Source organism: Acomys russatus, chromosome 13 (genome assembly GCF_903995435.1).
Source record: "Acomys russatus chromosome 13, mAcoRus1.1, whole genome shotgun sequence".
Lineage (NCBI taxonomy): Eukaryota > Metazoa > Chordata > Mammalia > Rodentia > Muridae > Acomys > Acomys russatus.
This window is the reverse complement of record NC_067149.1, coordinates 16,024,442-16,046,076: the sequence shown is the minus strand read 5'-3', so window position 1 is coordinate 16,046,076 and position 21,635 is coordinate 16,024,442. Positions and strand designations below refer to the sequence as shown.

The 21,635-nt window shown below is 46.5% G+C and overlaps 2 protein-coding genes across 2 annotated transcripts in view; both read left to right on the top strand.

Annotated features, from left to right (window-relative positions):
• Positions 1-568: 568 nt before the first annotated feature.
• Positions 569-4,637, top strand: Gkn1 (gastrokine 1). Its single transcript, XM_051154579.1, has 6 exons — positions 569-765; positions 2,175-2,225; positions 2,316-2,453; positions 3,181-3,291; positions 3,866-4,001; positions 4,415-4,637. Exons 1-6 carry the CDS (start codon positions 754-756, stop codon positions 4,510-4,512), a joined length of 546 nt encoding a protein of 181 aa, XP_051010536.1. The 5' UTR covers positions 569-753; the 3' UTR covers positions 4,513-4,637.
• Positions 4,638-16,112: 11,475 nt separating this feature from the next.
• Positions 16,113-21,635, top strand: part of Antxr1 (ANTXR cell adhesion molecule 1) — a 190,325-nt gene continuing 184,802 nt past the window's right edge. The window contains exon 1 of the mRNA XM_051154860.1: positions 16,113-16,778. Within this exon, the coding sequence (XP_051010817.1) occupies positions 16,591-16,778 (188 nt within the window). The 5' untranslated portion in view covers positions 16,113-16,590. The remainder of the gene's footprint in view (positions 16,779-21,635) is intronic.

Below are 21,635 nucleotides of genomic sequence, written 5' to 3'. Positions count from 1 at the left end.
TGCCAACACCCCTCAGAGCTCTAACCCTGTGCGGCTGGTGTGACCGTTGAGAACCCCGAGGATGAACGGTGCGAGGCACTCGAGACGCAGGTGGGAAGCAGCACTGGCTTCGAGGCCAGATACTTCCTCACAGAAAAGCTTGGACCAGCTTTCTTTCTTTGAGATCCTTTTTACAGCCCAAAACATCTCTCACCCACTAGTTTTGCTTTAAAAAAAAAAAAAAAAAAAGCTTTCGATGTGATAGGGCTTGAGCATGCTCAGGAGGGTTAGGAAAAAGGGAAGTAAGGATAAAAAGAGCTGGGCCACTAAGACTGGGTAAAGGGAAGGAAGTGTTAGACATTCCCATAGGAGCCAGTATCAGGCAGGGCAGGTGTGCACTCAGCTCTCATTTGTGGAGATGTTTGATTTTAGGGATTACTCTTTTCCTGAATCTGAACAGCAGCAATGCACGAAATGTCCACACCCCAATGGCTTCGATTGGACCAGAACTTATCACAAATCACGTTGAGTTACTGAGGTATCTTCCGCAGGAGATGAGTCAGACCACCTCCTGGCTGGCCGCAGTGGTGAGCAGGCAGCTCAAGGCTTCCGGGGACTCGGCAGCTGTGCAGATACAGGAGCCCGAGGGAGATAAGCTGTGGACTCCACCTGAGCACACCTTGCTTGAGCAAAGCTGGCCAGGTACAAATACCAGCAGGCTGCATGTCGTGAGCATGCCTGCCTGCTCCTCCACTCCACCACGCTGCCGACGACATGAAGTTCACAGTAAGTCAGAACTTCCTTTTAGGCCCAGTGCTGTACAACAGGAACCCATGTGGTGAGGGGAGAGAGGGCCCGGGTCTCCCGGCACTGTTGTCAAAATGGAAACAATTCTCTTCCCTTCTCATGGAATCATGGCGTCTACAAGTATTGCCCACAGAGAAGAGCAATTGCTCTGAAAGTGTCTGGCGCAGCTAAGTGTAACCGAGTTGTCTGTCTTCCACGGCACTTGCTCCGGGGTTCTACTCAAGACGAGCGGACTCTGGGATCCAGGAGGAGTCTCTTCTTTCTTACCTGTGATTTCTGCTTTTACCAAGAGGTCTGGGCACGTCCTGGTCAGGCTGGAAGAGCACCGTTGAAGGACACTCCTGGCTGCTAAGTGGCCTTCCAAGAGCTAAGCGTCCTGAGGCCCTGTCCAGTCATTTCTTTGAGATGGTGTCTGAGGATGAAGCCAGCTCAGTTTCCTCGCTGAGGTCCTAGGCTACAAAGAGGCTCAGATTGGGTGGGCATTTTCTATTTCAGCCATACTCCATGGGTCTTGCTTTATGATGGGGGTCACAGATGTAAACTATGACCTGGAAATGTCCTTCCAGAACAGATTTGACGAAAGCATGGAGAGCTCCAAGCACAGGTCAGAGGGCTGCATTTCTCTCCTAGCTCTGCTGTGAGCAAGGGAGAGCCTATGTCTAGGGCAGTGGTTCTCAGCCTTCCTAATGTTGCCTCTCCTAAACTTCAGTTCCTCATGTTGTGGTGACTGCCCCCCCCACCATAAAATTATTTTCAGTGCCACTTTAAAACTGTAAATTTGCTACTGTTATGAATTGTAATGCTAATATCTGTGTGTGTTCTGATGGTGACCCATGTAAAAGGGGAATTCAACTTCCAAAGAGGTCACGACCTACAGGCTGAGAACCACTGGTCTAGGGCCTTTTTTTCTCAGTAGCTGCCTCATTTAAAGGAGATAGCATTGTGCTCAGAAACTTCCTCCACATCTGGCTTTTTAATAGACAAAATTTAACTCTTTCTTAAGCTGAAAATAAAACAATAGACATGCTTAACCTACTAAGAAAGTAATAATAAGATTCCTTCTGTTAGGACAAAAGCATCCCAGACCAAATTAAAAAAACAGTTTTCAGAGCTTTCATTATGCTGTGTATGCACTAACCTTACATTTTCTTCATCAGTTTTTCAGTGTCTAATTCAAAATTCTAAAGCAACATATTAATATAATTAAAATAACTCAACAATTCTTTATTATTATTAAAATTTTCTATGGTTGAAAAATACAAGGTGGAAGAAGAAAACACAGATGGTTTTTTGCATGGTGGTAAAATTAGTAACTGTTTCTGATGAGCCTGATGAACGAAGCAGCTTGCTGTAAGCCACTTGACCTCAGCCCTGCTCTCTGTTTTCAGATGGTCTTCATTGGCCTGCTCGGGCTCCTCATAGCTCCCGGGTTTGCTTACGTAAGTCTCGTCTTCTGAAATTCGTTACCGAGATGCATTGACAAGGAAGTGGGATGATCTTAAATCGGTCTTCATTTCTTACAAACTTAGAACATCAATGTCAATGATGACAACAACGTAGCCGGAAGTGGACAGCAGTCAGTGAGCATCAACAACCAGCACAACGTGGCCAATGTCGACAACAACAACGGCTGGGACTCCTGGAATGCCCTCTGGGATTATGAGAATGTAGGTACTGGACACACAGGGCAAGGGTATGGTGTACCCACCAGGCATTAAAGACATTCACAGTGAATCGAGCTGTACATAAGCACCCATTCCGCTCAACCAGTTACAACTCTTACATATAAATATTGCTGATAAATGATGCACAGTAGGTCAACAATCCAAACGATGAATAGTAGGAATAAACTATGTTCAAAGACAGATATAAGCATCCTTTGACCTTCCTACAGAGAGCCTCCGTGTTGTCAAAGGCCCACTATCTCCTATTTAACCCAAAGAGACTGAATGAAATCTGAGTGACAAAGCCAGGTGTAAGAGAAAGGAAAGCTAAGCAACAGTTGGCCCCACCCTGCGATTACTACTTTTGTATTTAAATTTGCGCCTTTAGAAAGCAAACTCCGTCTTCCCTGCCTCCTGGAAATGTAGAGGGTGGAAGTAGACTAAGCTGTGACAGCCTTAAGAAGTTTATTTCAGCAACACACACACACACACACACACACACACACACACAGCCTCCTATTGTGATAGGAGTCAGATAGATCCCACTGCAGCCTTCTAAGAGCCTGCTGGGCCAGCTACGCATGTTAACCATGGCCCCAACTGCAGGGCAGCCCTGAGCACTCCTCTCCTCCCAGCTCCTCACGGTCTTGTAGCTCCGTGTCTCTCAGCGGTGGCTTGAGACAAAGCTCCTCAGGGAGCCTCGCCTCACTGCCTTTCTCTTCCATACTAGAGTTTTGCTGCAACCAGACTCTTCGCCAAGAAATCATGCATCGTGCACAAAATGAACAAGGATGTCATGCCTTCCCTCCAAGAGCTTGACACACTGGTCAAGGAGCAAAAGGTAAAGGCAGCCATTTGTTTTCGGAATGACAAGAGGTCTTATGGTCTCCAGTAAATAACGAAGTCACATCCATTAAAGGTGTGAAGACTACGGCGCCTTCCACTTTATGGGATGCTGTGGTCCACGCCTGCCTCGGCAGGGTCCGGTAAAGCACAGGCTACCTTGGGTGTCAGAGGCCCAAAGGTCTGCACACCTCAATGCAAGCCCTCCACACTTCCAGGGCACACTCCTGCGGTAGTTGGGGTTATCAAAGCTAGCACGCCAGCTTACTGCCTAAGTTACCTGGGTTTTCAGATTTTAAAAAGCTGAGTTATTCTTCTAAGTTATAAAGTGCTACCCATAACAGACAAGATCAAGAATGAAAAGAATCTCCATTCTCAGCTAAGTCTTAAAACACTTAAAAACAAATACCAAGACATTCAAGGCTAGAATTATCTCTTCGCCTTGGTTGGGGGGGGAAAAACGGCAACCAAGAAATGCCCCTGCTGCCCTTGTACCCCTTCAGATCAACAGCTCCCCCCTCCTCCGGGCTCGGTGCTCATTTACTTTCTTTCCTCTTCACACCCACCTTCAGGGTAAAGGAGGAGCAGCCCCCAAAGACTTGGTGTACTCCATCAACCCTGCCAGAGTGGAGGACCTGAATAAATTTGGGCCAAAGATTGCTGGCATGTGCCAGGGTATCCCAACCTATGTGGCTGAGGAGATTCCAGGTGTGTATCCCTTGACCCTGTACACCCCAAGTCAGTGCTGGTGGAGCAGACTCCAAATGTGGAAAAGAAATGGCGAGAAACGTGCATGGCTAACTGGAGGAAGAATGCAGATAAAACCTACGGACTTTCTGTAGCGCCAATACTTAATTTCTTGGCACTCAAAGAACAGTATCCACAGGAAACTAATCCAACAGCAATTTTCCAGATCTCTGGAAGAGACAGAGACAGACAGACATAAAAGAGAACAAGGATAGTAATAGACAGAGACAGAAACAAAGAGACTGAGAGAGGAGAGAGGAGAGAGAGACCTTAAAATTAGTATATAGTTTGGGAATTACATGACACACCTCACAGTGCCCAAAGAGTCCCAGATAGCAGCCACTGATCCAGTCATCTTTTTTTTCCCCCACCAGGACCGACCCAGCCTTTCTACTCACAGAAGTGCTACACTGCTAACATTCTCTGGATTCTACGGTTGTCCTTCTGTGGAACATCAACGGAAACTTACTAGAAGATACTGTGGATTTGCTCATCAGAAAAGCCAAATGTGGGCCCTGGCTATCGCGATACCTAATTATCAGGACGTTCTCTGAGAGTTATGATTAGCTTCTTTAATTAAGGCTTAATAAACCCACCTGGCACCACAGTTTGTACTGACGTTCTTCATGGTTTCTATGGGAGGGCAATGTGGCATCGGTTAGCTCCACCTGCCAGGCGGTCTGCAAGACCTCTCCCCTAGAAAGGACCCTTCAGAGGTGCCAGATACTATAGACCTAGAAGTGTCCATAATGACCAAGGAGGAGACACTGGGGATGAGAGACTAGAGCCACACCCCTGTCGGTACTGTGAACCTCGGGCTGCCTCTCTTCCCAGGACTGCGCATCCCCCACCCCCTTAAACTCGGCTTCTTCCCTTCATCTGAAGGTGGCCCTTGCTCTCCTTATAGGACAGGATAACGAGACCAGAGAGTCAGCCTCATTCTTCACATTTATATGTTTTTCCAGTTCAAGAAATATTACCTAGTGTTGACTCCCACCTCCATATTCCCTTGACCACATTTGGTTCAACAGTCTACAACCTCCATTCCTTGACAGACCAAGAGTGAGATCACATGGTACCCAAGCACATGGGTCTCCACTGAAAGAAAAAGACCTAGAAGAAAACAGACTCCCAGCGCTGTGCATTATAATAGAAGCCTGCACTTCATTTTAAAATTTGCTCCCATATATTTTTGTTTAGTAACTAGAAGTCATCAGAGAATCCTGTCCCATTCCTTCATCTTTCCATGAGCTGTCCCTATGTAAGCCTAACAAAATTAGGCAAGACACTGATTCCCACCGCTTAGAAAATCATCTATATTGATCAGTGCTCACAGGGAGGAAGCTGTAATGATTATCTTTGTTATGTTGCAATTTCATTGCCTTTTACAAATTAGTGATAGTTCTGAAATGTTCTGAAGACCCTAAAAGCAAAAGCCTGTCAAAGATCCATCACAGATGGAGCTTGTAGGGGGTTGGAGAGATGGCTCCATGGTTAAGAGCACTTGCTGCTCTTCCAGAGGACCCAGGCCCAGTCTTCAGTACCCACATGGAGCTCACAACCATCCCTAACTCAGGTTCTGGGAAATTCAAAATCTTCTGGCCTCTACATGCACTGGACACACATGTGGCACACTGACATTCCGACAGGCAAAACAGCCATACACACTAAACATAAATAGGAATTTTTAAATGGGGGAAATATACTATACCTAAAGTAAAAATGAAGATATTTACTAATACCACAAATCACCAAAATATATACAAGTATACAAAACTGGGGGATTAGACAGAGCCTTGTTTAGGTCTACTTTAGGTAGTTCCCCTAGTTAGAATGCAGCCAGGGTTTCTTCTCATACAAATGTACTTAGTACCATTCATTGAGAGAGCACACATGGATTTGGGAAGACAGATATGTGATCTGTGTCGACATCACAAACAGCCTTAGGTGAGGCCTGTGTCCTTTATGCTTAGTGTGAGGAACAATTATGGCCAGAATTTTAGGACAGACAGACAGAACACAAACAGAAACAGACAGACAGACAGATGAACACACACACACAGACACACACACATACAGACACACACACACACACACACACACACACACACACACACACACACACGATCTCACTAAGATCTCTGCCTGCCCAGAGCCTCTGCTTCCCTTAGCTACCCACACAGGGAGGCCACATCAACAATGCCTCCTTTCAGGCTCCAGGAAAGCAAATGGCTCCTCCCTCCTCCATTAACTCATACCATGGAAATTGCTCAAGAAAGAGTGAAATTCAGCCCAGACTTCTCTCCAGCAACTTGCTACCAATCTTCTATAGAAGAAATACAGAGAAGGGGACCTCCCATGGAGAAACTCGTCCCTTCCTGCCCCCTCCCCACAAAACCCATCTGAGCCATGTCAAAGCCTGGGCACACTGGCACAGTCCTTCCCTATGGTACTCACAGCAGATAGTGTGAACTGGTACCCACAGCAGATAGTGTGAACTGATACTCCTGCAGATGGTGTGAATTGATACCCACAGCAGATAGTGTGAACTGGTACCCACTGCATATAGTGTGAATTGATAACCACAGCAGATAGTATGAACTGGTACCCACTGTACATGGTGTGAATGGATACCCACAGCAGATAGTGTGAACTGGTACCCACAGCAGATAGCATGAACTGATACATTAGGCAAAGTTGGAGTCAAAAACTGGTTCCTAAGTAAATTAAATAGCTGCCCAGGTCCAGAACAGTATCAACCACACCAGCCAACTATTAAAGCCATCATGGAATCTCAGCATTCAAGAGTAACCATTTTCTGCCCTGCTGTGGTCAGCTAGCCAGGAGCTGTCAGGCTGAAGCTGTGCGTGGCTGAGCATCTCTACTTCTCAGGGTAAGGACTAGGAGCATGGGCAACCTTACAACCTCATCTCAAATCCCTGTGTCCATCACATCTACCATCCCGTGGACCATCCTAAGCCACACGGTCAGGCTAACGTAGAGATGCAGGGAAGTGACACTCCATGCCCTTCTCCGGGGAGGGGCACTGAACCCGTCTGTTTGAAGTTTATCGCTGGAGCAGACAGAGAATGCAACTCAACTAACTGTTCTCGGTGTCTCCCTAAAACCAGAGTGGGCACAGTGAAAGCAATAAAGCTGACAAAAACAATGTGAGAAGAGAGAGTTTGTTTGGTTTACACTTCCAGGTCGAAGGTCAGCACTGAAGGAAGTCAGGCCAGGAACTCAGCAGAAACTTGAAGCAGAAACCATGAAAGAGCACTGCTTGCTGGACCGTGCAGGCTCATGCCTAGCTGGCTTTCTTAGACAGCTCAGGGACCACCTGCCAGGACGACGGTGCTGCCTGCAGTGGGCTCAGTTAACAATCAAGACAGTCCCCCACAGACCAGCCTCTTATAGACAATCGCTCAGTTAGGGATCTCTGCTCAGATAATTCTGAGTTGGGCCAAAGTGATATTTAAGACCAACCATCACACTGTCTTTACCTGACGCCGCATATTGGTTTACACCTGCTGCGGCGTTGGTTTCTCTCCCACACATCACTATATTTTATTCATAAAAACACCAAAGATTTTTCTAGTTGCTAAATCTAAGGAAGCCCTTTCAGTGCTCTGCCTCTGTGCTCCAGTTGGCACGCACGACTGTTTTCTTCTAGAGATGCTTTCTCTTTCTGTGCCAAGCTCTTTAAAGACATGGTGTTCTCCCAGGTTCCTCCCTCAGCCCCTCAGTTTTTGTTTTTTTTTTTTAACCTCCCTTCATCACCCAGAGTCACATTTAGCACATACATAGCTCCAGCTCCCACAAGTCATGCCTTCCAGAGCTCTCCCACCCATGCACTGTTCCTGGTTGTAAAATGCACAGAGCTATTTTCTGGATTATAATTTTGTTCTTAAATATAAAGCTGCAGTATTAAGTAATAGGGAAGGAGAATATGTCGGAAGCTTTAGAGAGAAAACGTATGAAGATACATCTCAGAGCACGGGCAAGCTAGCCAACAGGGGAGGCAGAGTTACACTGCAGCCCATCTAACTAGATTTAAGGGCACCGAAGACTGGAAAATTTAATCATAACAGCTCTATATTAGGAAGATGTGATGTATGGGGAACTATCAACATCTGGGAAAAGCATTCCAAAATTATCGACTGTGTATGCCTAAAGCGCCACTGCTTTGTGGAGTTGGGATGCTATTCTTTTCCTGCCTCCTTTTCCCACAGTTCCTGAATGGAGTTCACTTGTCAAGAACTGTGTTTTAAACTGACCCCTGTTACTCAGGAAATATGTAATGAGCTCCCATGATGCTTCTGCTTTGGAAGTTTCTGTTCCGACTTTAAATTATGGCTCCTCCTTATCTACCACCCAAGGTTTTCCTTCTGCCTTGGGGGCAGATCCGACTGCTAGAGGACAGTTTTCTGGCTATGGGTCTTTATTTATTCCTTAGTGCCTCTTGGACTTGCAATAATCCCGTTGAGTGTTTCATCTATTTCAACCCAAAGATAGCAGTTCCCCCTTGGCTTTCTTTATATGTTTATCCATTGACTCCATTGTTTGCTTTGGGCTCAAGGAACAAGTTAAATGCCTGGATTTATAGCATGGTTAAGATTTCACAGCAATACACCCATGATAAGAGAATCAATTGAGAAGAAAACAAAGGCTGAAATCACAGTGCCCTCCATGCCTTGGGGTCTCTACATTGACAAGTGCACTCTGGCTTCAGAATTGGTTCCCTACTCAGGAAACTTGCTTGCCCTCCTACACAGCGGGTGCCATGTGACTTATTGGCCTTTACTTTGGCCATGGGCAAGGCAGGTTCTTTCAAATATGAGGATCCAGGATAAACCAGCCTCTTAGATACCCATCTTGTTCGAGCACATATTTGCTTATCTCTGAAAACCTGACCTAGCCCTTGATGCTCTCAGTCAATTCCCAAAGGGCTCAACGCTCAGAGCAAACATATCAGATAAATGCACATTTCATTAGCTACAGCTCTGTTTGCACAGCCCTGTGCTCTGGTGCATTCTAATAGACTAGGACTGGGCCTGAGCGTGCTGCCTCTCTCATCCAAGCTGGGTGCAGTTTATGTAGCCCATAGCTTTGTCTTGGCATCACAGGCTCCTTCATGATCACTCTTGGGTCTCTTAGTGAAAGGGAGCCCATTAGAGCAGAGAGAGATCTGTGTTCTCTTAACTTCATCCACCTCTGGAGCAAGTCGTCCTGGTGAATGTACCACTGAGGATGTTACTATTTTCCTGGGCTCGTTATGGTGGGGTGGATGAGGCATGTTGGCTTTCCTCTCAAAGAGAGTATAAGAATTATTTGTGTCAATACTGCTTATACATGTCTGCCTCCTCGATAATCTCTGTGAAAGTCTATTGTCGTGTATTCCCCTGTTCAAAGCACAGGGACTTCCACATGAAAGTATACTATTATTTTTTTTTTAATTTTCCATAACAACAGTAACAACAACAACAACAATAACAAATACTGAGAAAGCAACCTGAGGATGAAAAAAAAAATGTCTCTATTGGCTCATAGTTTGAGAATACAACCATCATATTGCAGAAGATTTATTAATTCAGTGTTCGTTCCTATTTACCTATTCTAGATCCCAAATAAAAGACATGGAGGCTTATTATATTTATTAATAAGCTATAAGCACAATAACTGGACAGGCATGATGTATATTAATTTTCTAAGATAGTCTGGCTACTTCTTAGCCACATGCCCTAAGTTACTTGCCAAAATTGCTCCATCAGGCCACATCCTTTCTCTCCTTCTGGCATCATGGTCTCTACATGAGACATGCCCCCAAGCCTGGAAACCAAAGTCTTGTCTACCTTTCTTCTGCCCAGATACTGGCTGTTCAGCTTCTTTTTTATTAACCAATCAGAGATAATTGGGGAGCTAAGTTTACACAAAATAGCTCAGAGTCCATGACAATGCCCACACCCAGACACAACCAGATATCAGGGCACAAAACCAGCATCTGAACACACAGAGCATCAGATCCACTCCCAACATCATCATGGTGCAGAAAGGATGGAGGCAGGACAATGAGGCAGCTGGTTACACTGTATCCAATCAAGAAGCAGAGAGAGAAACTGCTGCTCCTCAGGATTTCTGGTCCCTTTCTCCCCTTTTTAGTCAGTCTTGGCACCCAGCCCACGTCTGGGGTGGGCAACTTCTCGCCTCGGCTAACTTTCTAGAAACCCTCATAGTCACTCCCAAATGTGTCTGCCAGGTGGTTCCAATTCTAGTCGAGTTGACCATGAAGATGAGCAATCACAGTAGATATCTGCAAAGTCTTTGAACCAATGAACACGTTAATAAGAATGAATGGTAAGTATGCTTAGTATTTAATACGACATTGCGTTGGATATTTGAGAATTTCATATATACGAACAGCATACTTTGATCATATTTACCCTCCACACTTCCCCCTAACGTCTCCCAGACCCACTCCCCAATCTGTGCTTTTAAAATGGATTTATATATCTCAAAACCCAGAATAAGGGCCAGTGAGATGGTTCAGTGGATAAAGGCCCAAATTGGATCCCAGAACTCGCAAACGGGTGAAAGGAGAGAACAGACTCCACAGAATGGTTCTCTGACCTTCGTATGTATGTTATAGCATGCATGTTCCCCAGCATACAAACACTACACACATACTACAGACACAACATACAAACATTACACACACACACACCACACACTACACACACTTGACACACACCACACACATGCACCACACGCACACTACATACATGCACACACTACACATGTACCACATGTACACCACGTGTACCACACACTACACACACACACACACACACACACACACACACACACACACATACATACCCCACAGAGTACACAGACAGCTCACTGGGGATTAGCTGTTGGACCTCCTTGGCTGTAGAAATAGGACTTCTGCCAATGGGTTATTGATAGCCAGAGTGTGTTTTCCATTTGTTTTACACATGTAGCCTAGGAAACCACCAATTCCCAGTTGTCCTTGGATGAGTTAGGTCTTCACCGTGGCAATTTTACAAGTTGATAATACAAAAAGCCTACATACAAAGTGAGCTTTGATTCATTGTTAGAAAAATCACATGATCCACAGTGGTTTTCTTAAATGCATTCTTATTCCCAGGAGAAACTCAAGTGCAGTTTTTCGCAGTCTTCCAACAGCAATAAAATCCAAAACCTATTGAGCACTTCCTAAGGCTGTGGGTGATATATTATCCTGTTGAACCACTGAGCAACCCAGCGAGGCAGGCACTGTTTTTAATTCTCTTTATGCAGTTAGGAATTGTATTAAGTGTAGGCCAAGGAACTTCCACAGTCAGCTAGCTAGCATACACATAGTTAGCATTCTTTGCCCTGAACAACTTGGTTTGAGATCCTGTTATTAACTTGCAGGTCACTCTGACCAGTCTTGGCAAGTGGACATTAACTCTGCATGTTTTTACCAGGGAAGAAGAGGCTACCAGGCAAGGAAAGAAACACAGCAGGTCACCACCCATTCCTGATAGTCTACAGAGAGTTGTACTTTGAAGATGATCATGGATGCAGTTCCACAATGTGCAAGCCTCCTTCACGGCACTCATCCGTGCATGCACCATATGCCCACATACCCTGCGTGCAGGGTAGGAAGGTGGTGTAACAGGCTCCCAGGTTTTAGCACAACTGACACCATGATGTTAGTACCATTCAGGCCTTGGAACCCAACATACAGGCAGCAACACTTGCAAAGATGAAAACAAAGTCCACAGTTCTGGAAAAGTCTCTAAATGTACTAACCTTGCATTTTGGCTTTCCTAGTTCCACTTTTGGCTAACCATCCTTGCTAAATGACGTGTGCTAACCTAGGGTGTGGTTTGCATCTTAAAAGTTCTCCCTGGGAAAGGCTCTGGAGTGCACTTAGGTCCTGGACACCCAAAGTAGTCACCAGCTGCTAATATTTTCTATTGGCTTGAACCTGTGACCACATAGCCTTCTTTTGTGGAGACCCAACAACAGTGGCCATTAGAAGGATCAAAGGAAATTGGAGGATACAGGGATGGGATAGCAATTGAGATGTAATATGAATAAAATAAAATAAAAAGAAGGATCAAAGTGGTTATGAGATTGACAAGTTTAGACAGTTTCCCTGGCCTCATCAGTTGTTAACTGGTCTGGAGTTTGTGAGTAAGACCCTTAAATACACCAGAGTTGAATGGCATTGTCATAGAACCAATCTGGTCTGACTGGCTTTGTTGGCCTTAGCCTATTTAAGATAGCTTCCATCATGTGTATGTGAAGTCTGGGTTTGTGAGGACCCTGGACCGTACTGAGCCATTTCGACTTTTGGGTTTGGAGTTTCGTTGGCCTAGTCTCTGTTTTTCATGAAATGAACTGTTTTCTCAGTGGGGACCGAAGAATGAGTTCTTCAGGAGGCTGGGTTAATACTGACTGTAAATATTACAGAATCCAGAACTACCCAGTAGATAAACCTCTGAGCATATCTGAGGGAGTTTATATATTAGGTCAATTGAAGTAGGAAGGTGACTCTGACAGTAGGTGATACCATTCCACAGGCTGGAGCCCCAGAGGAGCACCCTCATTCTTTTTTCTTTCTTTTTTTGTCTTTCTGATCCTAGATACAATGTCACCTCAAGTTCTTGCCATCATCAGAGACTGTATCCCTTCCTATTTAAAGACCCCTTTATTGCTTTTTTTTTTTTTTTTTTTTTGTCCCAATGGTGGGAAAGTGACTAATATGGATGGTGTGTGGCCCTAGAAGAGCAAACTTCTGAACCAGATTAAATAGGATTCTATTGTGAGCTGGTAACTGACCCATCTACAGCATGTGTTATTCCTCAGAGGGCTCTGATTAGTCAGTGTTGGGTGACATTCCATCTTGAGTGAGGTTCGTCTCTGCTTCTCAAAGGCTTTGGGCTGGTGTGTTGTATTCAACCAAGGGCTATTTTATACCAAACTGACTTGAAGCTAGACTTAGCTTGGCTTTCGTGGGAGTATTAATGTTCCTGGGTTGATCAGCTCTGACCATTTCTGGGCTGAAGCGGTGGGTTGCCTGGCCTCTGGGATACCCTTATGACATCTTCCTGTAGACTGCTTTGGTGCCTATGCTTTGCTTGATTGCTGGTCCTTTTGTTTATCCCATCACCAAAGCCAATATGGCTCAGATCCTTCAGAATGTCTGTTGTTCTGGATGATAAGTTGCTTCTGGTAAATACTCTCTTGAGCTTTTTACATAGTGTGTGGTCGGTCTCAGGGACTAGTGAGGCATCCAAGAACTCATAAATAGTGGACTTACTCGATTCACATAAAATGTACTGGAATGTATCAGAGTTGTCCATGTTGTTGGCAAAGTTTATAAGAGAAACAACTTAAGTTTTATTCTGTGCGTACTACCCGAAGCCTCTTTTTTTTTAGAGGCTTTGTCAATACCCCAAGTGGCACTTTGGTGCCCAGTGAGATTCTGGGAAGATTAGGTGGCAGTGTGAGAGAGTGATACAGTACCTCCCAGGTGTCTGACAGCTTAGCTGAAGGCTCTGAATCAAGGGAGGGAGGAGTCAACGAGGGAGTGAGTCAGTAAGAAGCTGATGGGTAGGCAGGCGTACTCCATGGAGGAAACTCAGCCCTCAACTGCATGGCGATGGCTGTGCCAGACTGAAGACTTGGCACAGTCAGTCTGGTGGAAAATTCTCTACTCTCCTAAAGAACTTGAGATTTCTAGAATCCTTTAAGTATCCTGGTATTTTTCCTGTGATGGATAAAAACGCCTGAATAGTTGCAAACTACCACCTTGTTCTTCAGTCTCATGGAAAGGAAGGTGTTCCCTCTCTAGTGACAGCAGAGGACCACATCCTTTAGTCTCCATGGAAACACTACTTAGTGAGACTGACACATGGTCAAATGAAAGGTGGGTTTCCCAAGGCTTACTCTCCTGACTTCCACAGCCTGTGCTACTGTTTAGACGGTCACACTCTGGTTTCTACTTGCATAGCTGGGGGTGGGGGGGTGGGGTGGCGGGGAGGAGGAAGAAAAGGAGGAAAAGGGGGAAGAGGGAGAGATGAAGGGGGAAAAGAAAAAAGAGAAGGAGGAGGAAGTGTTGGCAGTTGCAGCAGCAAGCTGGAGATGGCCTTTTTGCAAAATGCTGGAAGAAAGGCAGGGCAGCTAGCACTCTCCAGCACTTGATTGACCCCAGCTACTTTTCTGCCCTCACTGGCCATTTTTTTTTCCTGGGGAGAGGCACACTTGTCTGCCCTCTCCACTTCTCTGTAAATATATTTTGAATGGCATCTCCACCCCCCCCTCTGGGATCTAAGCCTCTGTCTGTCCTCCATAACGGTGTCCTTGGCTTCACAGAGCCCTATCAGTGACCCTCTGCTCTCTCCCAGTCTGACCTTCTAGATCATTCTCCCTGCAATATTCTCAAAGCAATCCTCTGCCATCCAAACCCTTAGATAGCTCAGAGGACCCGGAGGGCATTCAGATGAGTTGTTCTTACCCCTCCACCCCACCCCACTCCCGTTCCTCCTCCCCCTTGTTTTCATGCAGGGACATTCTAGCCCTGTCCCCGCCAGCCTCACAAACGCTTTCTTTAATACACTGTCCTCAAGTTCCTTCTTGTCCTGGGCCAGTGCCCCCTGGTCTAGATGGTTTCTGTTGATTTCCCCTCCTTCTTCCTTATCACAGAGCTTGGTGGGGTCAAGATGGGTTTTTCTCCTTTGAGGCAGGAGAAAGTATAGAAAAAGCAAACTTAGACCGGTTAGACCAGTTCCCCTAATTATTTTTTCCTGCAAACAGTAATTCCCCAAAGTGTGGGTGCTTCATAGATAAGTAAGTCTGGGAAACTGTTAAGTCATTATTTTTCCTACAGAAATTCTCCAATGTTTAAAATGATAACAGGTATTTTTATTAGTTACCAGTCATTGCATATCAAACCACCCCTAAAGCTACCAGTTTAGAACACAGGCAAAAACTGTCTCCTGCTTTCTGTGGGTCGGGAGTCAGGGGTGGGCTGGGTAAGGTGCCTGCTTGGGTCTCAGATGCTGTAATCACTGAAGATTTGACAGGGCGCAGGAGAATCAACACCTAAGGCCTTTGTATCTCATACCTGTGTCTCAAAAGTCAGAGCCCATCAATTCTGCACTGTGAAGTGAGTCAGTTATGCTTTTCTAGGTGGGAGGTGTGTGTGAACTGAGGCTGGTGACCCTGGAGATGACCTCAGAGCGGGGCTGCCGCAATTCCCTAGCCATGCGCTTATTTGAAAACACAATCAAATGATTAACAAAACATTCCAAGATGCTGGAATTTCATGGTATATGCTTTGGAGGAAACCCACCAAGTGTAAAGGTCTCAGAGGCTTTTGAGTGGAGGCAACAGGTGTGCCTGTCCAGATGGGCCTTGAAGCTGGGACAGGAGTGCAGTGACGTCCAGAGCGGGAGGAGAAGCTAGACAGCTGTGTCCTGTGGGAACTGAGACTCAGTCCCTTCAGTCCAGAAAGACAAGCACAGGACTTGTGGGGCAGTTCCTCATAGCTTGAACTGCCCACAGCCTTGACTGCTCTTTACTTCTGCAGTGCTTCCTCAGAGGTAGGGAGGCAAAGACAAAGCTCACAGGCACAAAGAGCGAGCTGGTAACACGGGGCTACCTAAAACATGGAGGCGGTCTAGATGCCTCAGCCCTTTCCAAGCCTTCAAGAACTACATTCGGTGGCACTGTGTGTGCAGAGTGCAACCAGAGCTCTTTGTGATCAGCAATAAAACTATGCAAGATCCCTTGATGGCTCAGATCACAAAGACCCTGTTTTTTCCCCTGCTTCATTTGCACAAAGGCTCATGTTTGAAAAGTCCTGCCCTGGAGTTGGAGCCACCCTGCTTGAAGGAAATGAGTTTTCATCAACTGTTTACAGCGGCTGTATCCGCAGATGCACAAGAGGGAAAGAGAAGCAAGCATGGAAAGCTAAAGAGAGTGGAGAGGTGGCTGCGGGAAAGGCAAAAAGCGAGACAAAACGGAAGGATTAATTAAAAGCGTGCAGCTTACCCGAAAACTCTTAAGCTTTATCCCCTGCCAATAAAATGTCCCCACCCAACCCTGCCCCAGCTAAGGTCTAGCGAACCCCTTCTCCGTCCTTGGCCACAAGGTGGCACCCTTTGGACTTTCTTCGCCCCCCAAAAAAACTAAGAAAGGAGGGCAGAGGGGAGGGAGCAAAGACACCGCACTGCCCCAACCAAGAACAATTTGAAAACCCACCCATCATACTTAAAATCTAGGACAAAGAGCCGTCGGGACGAAACTGCTTCGACTGCAAAGCTTGAAGAGCAGCCTGGGAGCGGCTTGGTGGCCCGAGCCCAGCAGCTCCACGGAGCACAGCGCCTTGGGGTCCCTGAAACCCGAAACCTAGGCACTGAACCAGCGGAAGCCAGGAAGAAATCCTTGAACTTCTCTGGACAATTGCTTCCGGGCGTTTTGCAGGGAGTTTGGGGACCCCACCGGAGCCCAGGGCTCATATGGAGCGTCCCTGATGTCCCACGGACGCAAGGGAGGCCAGCGCTCCGGCTGCAGCATGGACCGCCCGGGGCGACTGGGCGCGGGCCTGCGGGGACTCTGCGTGGCTGCGCTCGTGCTCGTGTGCGCAGGACACGGGGGCCGCCGCGAGGACGGGGGACCTGCTTGCTACGGGGGATTTGATCTCTACTTCATCCTGGACAAGTAAGTTCCTAGAGGATGCTGCTCTGGGGCGGGCGGTCCCGCGGGGCACACCACAGCTGGGCTTAGGTCCCCAGCTGTGGGGCATCAGAGCTGCTTAGCCTGCTTTCCGTGCTGTCCCTGGCCCCAAGCTTGCGGTCTCCGGGAGGATGCATTTGGCTCTATTTGTCTGACTGCTTCCCACCTTGAGGAGACGGGATTACAACCAGAAATAGAACTTGGAAAGTTAGAGGCCAGGGTCCTCTTCAAAGCCTTTTACGTATGTCCGGCCACGAAATGCAGTCTTTGTTCTCCAGGCATGATGCCTGATGACCCTGGGCACTTAAGTGGAAGTCCAAGTCACAGATTGTCTACCTCGGCCTCCAGCTGGTCCTTTGTGCTGGACTTCAGCCTCCGTCGGGCGCTGGGCACCATTCCTGCCCTCTACTCAATAGACACATGCCAGATTCACTGCCACTCTTCCGCCAGAGTGGTGTCAACCAAAAAACATACTTTCAGATACTGGCAAATGTCCCCAGAGCCCTTTGCCTTCAGAACTGAGGTGTAGGTAAATTTGGGCTGTTGGCTTTTGACTGATGGGCATAGTCTGGCCTCCTTACCAAAACTAACTTAGCTTCAAGGAGAACTGAGTTAAGGCCAGTTCGACACTTCCCCGATCCCTACAGGCTTGCCAAGCCAGTCACTCAGGTACCTTCATGCGCTCTGCTGAAAAGCAGCTACAACAATAAAAAAAAGTCCCTCAAGATCCGGCCTCCTTAGATCTGTGCCAGTGCCAGGAGAGGCGCTTGCAGTCGCAGTGGTGGGGAGATGAATTTCACAGACTGGAAAGTATTTGGGAGTTGGAACAAGAGTTCTGAAAAATAAGCTGGCCGCTGGACACCAAATGTGCTTCGCAGTCGCTGCTAGGGTTTGGTTTTTCCGTAGAGGCTGTTTTGAACTCCAGATTCTTTGGGATAAAAAAAAGTGAGATCCCTCTCTCTTACAGATTTACGAGAAGGTGGATACTGAAAATTTGGGCCCTAGGCTAAGAAGTGGAAAATCTTTTGTTACTTTAGCAGGTGGGAGCTGGGGCTTCTGGGTCTGCTAGACTCTGAGACTATGTCTGGAACCAAAGGTGCTCCCCATTGTGCTCTTCTTAGAGGACTTTGGGGCTGGGGATGCATCTCAGTTAGCAGGATGCTTAACTAGAGTGCACATGCTCCCGGTTTGCTCCTCAGCACCACAGACACCATAAACCCCTGTGGTGATGGGTGGCTCATGCTGGACCACCAGCAGTTGGGAGGCAGAGGCAAAAGGATGAGGAGTTCAAGGTGATCCTGGGCTCCTGGGCTACATAGTGAGTCTGAAGTGAAGCTAACCTGGGTTACCAGTTAAGGCTGTTTCAAAAGACAGACAAACCAAATAACAGCAAAAGCCACAGCCCACCCATTTCCAAGGGACCCATGGGGAAACTTGAACCTGGCACAGGCAAAACCATCATTTCCCCCAGAGGACTGCCTGGGTGCTGTGACATAACCAGGTGTCCCAAATTTATAATTTGAACTGAGCGTTTGGTCCAACGTGTAAATGAAATTTCTACAGGTGATGGGAGAGATTCAGAAGAGTCGTTTTAGGATTATTTCTGGGGGCGGGAAGTTGGGGGAAACTAAGTCAAAAGGTATCATTTTGTTTTGGAAAAGAATAACGAAGACACACTTTCTCAGGAAAATACTGGAATGTACTAGAAGGCAAATTATTGAAAACGGCTTGATAGGTTCAAAGTGTATGCGAACATAGTTGGAAAATATATAAGTACCTGTGAGAACTTACTGGAATTTCAAATGAGTGGGTAATGAGTTCATTGTTGTTGTTGTTTTTAAACGTTCTTTGGCAAATGGTCTGGGGCATCAGTGCAACCTCAGGTTTACATCTTATAGAGAATGACAGAACACAGGAGCCAGGAAGAAGAATAGAGAGAGATTTGGAGGTCTAAGCACAGGGTTCTTCTTGGGGTGAAAAATAGCATAAGTGAAACATAGAAGGGTGCAAATCTTTCCGCAATCTAATTCACTCTCTGAAGACTGACCTTAGTGTGGAAAAGCCAGTGAGAAAACAGCCTTAGGTCTTAATTTCCACAAGAAAGTCTATGTGAGAGTTAATAACTGAACAATAATATTCCAATTCACCAGTAATTAAAGAACTGAAAAAGGTCAAGCGGGATAGTGTGCATTAGGTTGGCAGGGGTCTTAAGGCATTGCAGGGTTGAACTTTGGCTGCCTGTGTCCTGTCTTGCTAGGGGCAATGTGAACTGGTGGTCTTGGTGAACATGAACTACATGGTAGAATTTTCTAGAAAGACAGAAGAGTTCTGTGTTCCTGCTGTCCAGAACAGTAGCTACTTGCCATATGTGGTCCTCATGCAAATGAGGACGTGAACTTTTAATTTTGTTTAAATTAAATAGTCACATGTGGCTGCCATATGAGCAGTGTGGGCGAGAAGATGTATCAGCAGAAAGTATCATGTGCTTTTAACACAGTAAAGGGCCTTCTTTTCCATCCAATGAATCCTAACTTTAAAAAAAAAGGCATTCGAAAAGGAGCCCCATACTGTGTGTCTATCGTAGTGCTGTTTATGGTAAAAAGCTGAGAGTTACCTAAATGTTCAACAATGGGATTTAAGTAAGACACGAAGTACGCCGAGTTCTGTAAACTCACTGCATATCGTGCATGTTTGCAAGATATTTTAGGAAAAATATATAATACTTACACTATTATGTTTCCAAACGTTGTGTGCATTCCACCTTTGTAAGAATCAAGGCCAGGCTTGATGCCAACACTTGGGAGACCAAGGCCAACCTGAGCTAAGTAACCAGATCCCATCTCAGAACAGAGCAAAACAAAGCTAATAGCTAAAAGCGCTCTGTCTGTCTGTCTGTCTGTCTCTCTGTCTGTCTGTCTCTCTCTCTCTCTCTCTCTTTCTATGTGTGTGTGTGTGTGTGTGTGTGTGTGTGTGTAGTTACTGTTAGGATAGCATTTCTCTCCAGAAGCTAAGAGTTTTAACTTTTGATTTTTCAAATTTCTCTACAATAAGCACAGCAGTTTTATATTCAACAAAATGTGACTTTGAATTCTTAAGGAATGTGTGGAGAGGGGCTGTGCCCAGTGAACCATGCCCTCATCCTCTCACTGTTAAGAACGAAGCTACCCCTTCCACATTTAATTCTAAGGCCCCGACTTCCTATCATTGTCTCTCTGGGTATTTTTGTTTTGTTTGGTTTTATGCTGAATGAAAAGCTTGCTAGAGTTTCTACATTGTACGCACCCCACCAGCTTACCGCCTACCAAGGGGCAAACCAATATGACCTCTAAGTCCAGAGCTAGAAGATGGGCCACCAGGCAGGCAGCGCAAACGGGCCACGGGGTCATCCCTACAAAGTCCTCTGTCCTGGAAAGGAACTCCCCAGACACTGCTGTGCATCACCAGACCAAAGTGGGAAGGGAAAGAATGCTGGCTAGGTTTGTGCTTGGGCCTCTGAGACCCTGGGCTGCTGGGCTGCTGGCTACAGACAGAACAGCGGATCACACAGAGACAGAGTCTGTGGCTGCCTTCACCACCCCGGGCAGTGCCCTTCCCTCCTGCAATCAGCTCGCTTCTCTATGGCATTGAAGCTCTGCTCATTTCGGCTCTGAGGAGGATGCATCTCTGGCCTGGAGGGAGCCCAGATTATATAGTTAATGGAACGTCATGCTTTCTCAACCAGGAGCAAAGATGGTGTAATGATAACCCAGAACACCGCAGTAACACAATAGGGCGTTATTAGGGGCTCTGGCAACGGGGGCCGCACAGCACTTTACACTGATGGAATTTTGTGTTTATACAAACATGCTTTTCTGGTTATAGCTGGGAAGAGTAGTTTGCTGGGAATTCAATCAGGGATTTGAAGAGTCAGGCTCGGAAGGCCCCTGTCCAGAAAAGAACAACAGAGAGCCTCTCCCAAGTGTCCCCGGGATTCTTCAGGACCCACCATGGACATGAATGTGCGCTTCCTTCTTTTGCCACTGAAACGTGCATTTACCCGCCACACATTAATCTTCTTTATGTAGAGGGGGAAGGCTGCTTTTCCATCTCCAGTCTTGGGGACATGCTGGCTACGATGCGTGTGCCATAAAGACTTCAAAAATAGAACACTGAGAAAAGAGCAGGGGGGAAGGGTGGGGGCTACAGGGCGAGACTGATTTTGTTTTGCTCAACCCGTGCCTCTAGGTCTTCCCACACACACACACACACAACCCCCAAAGAAAGGAAGCCCGTGTTGTCACTTTCTCAGACTTCTATTGGGCATTCCAAAGTGGTGCTGATCTGCAGGGCTGCAAGGGAGTGTGGTACCCCAGGAGCAAGGACACATGTGTAACGGATACAGACAGATGTTTGTCATTCTAGACTGGGACCTTACTAGATAGAGTGGTGTGTTTCTCGGGGGTGAGGGGGGGAGGGGACCCTGGCTTCCCAACAGCTAGTTTACAAAGGAAATTTTGAGAATGCAAATTTAGGTGTGCTTCCCCGACCCTCATGTTCGTTCACAAGCGCTCAAAGCGCCTTTTCTGGGAGGTAGGCAGGATGAGTCTTGTTTTTTTTTTTTTTTTTTTTTTAGATGGGAGAAACTTTTCTTCACCCCTCCTACCCCCTGAGTTAGAATTGCCTAGAATCAGGACCAGATCCTGGCGGAGCAGCAGAACAGCAGCTCATCCTCTAGCTCTGGACTTAGAGGTCACATTGGTTTGCCTGGTGGTAGGCAGCAAGCTGGAGGGGTGCATACAATGTAGATATTCTAGCAAGCTTTTCATTCAGCAGGACCGTGTCCACTCCCAGTTCCCAGCCTGG

Coding starts and splice junctions, on each gene's coding strand:
- Gkn1 (XM_051154579.1), top strand. Junction 3,292..3,865: donor CACTGGTCAAGGAGCAAAAG/GTAAAGGCAGCC, acceptor ACCCACCTTCAG/GGTAAAGGAGGAGCAGCCCC. Junction 4,002..4,414: donor TGTGGCTGAGGAGATTCCAG/GTGTGTATCCCT, acceptor TTCCCCCACCAG/GACCGACCCAGCCTTTCTAC.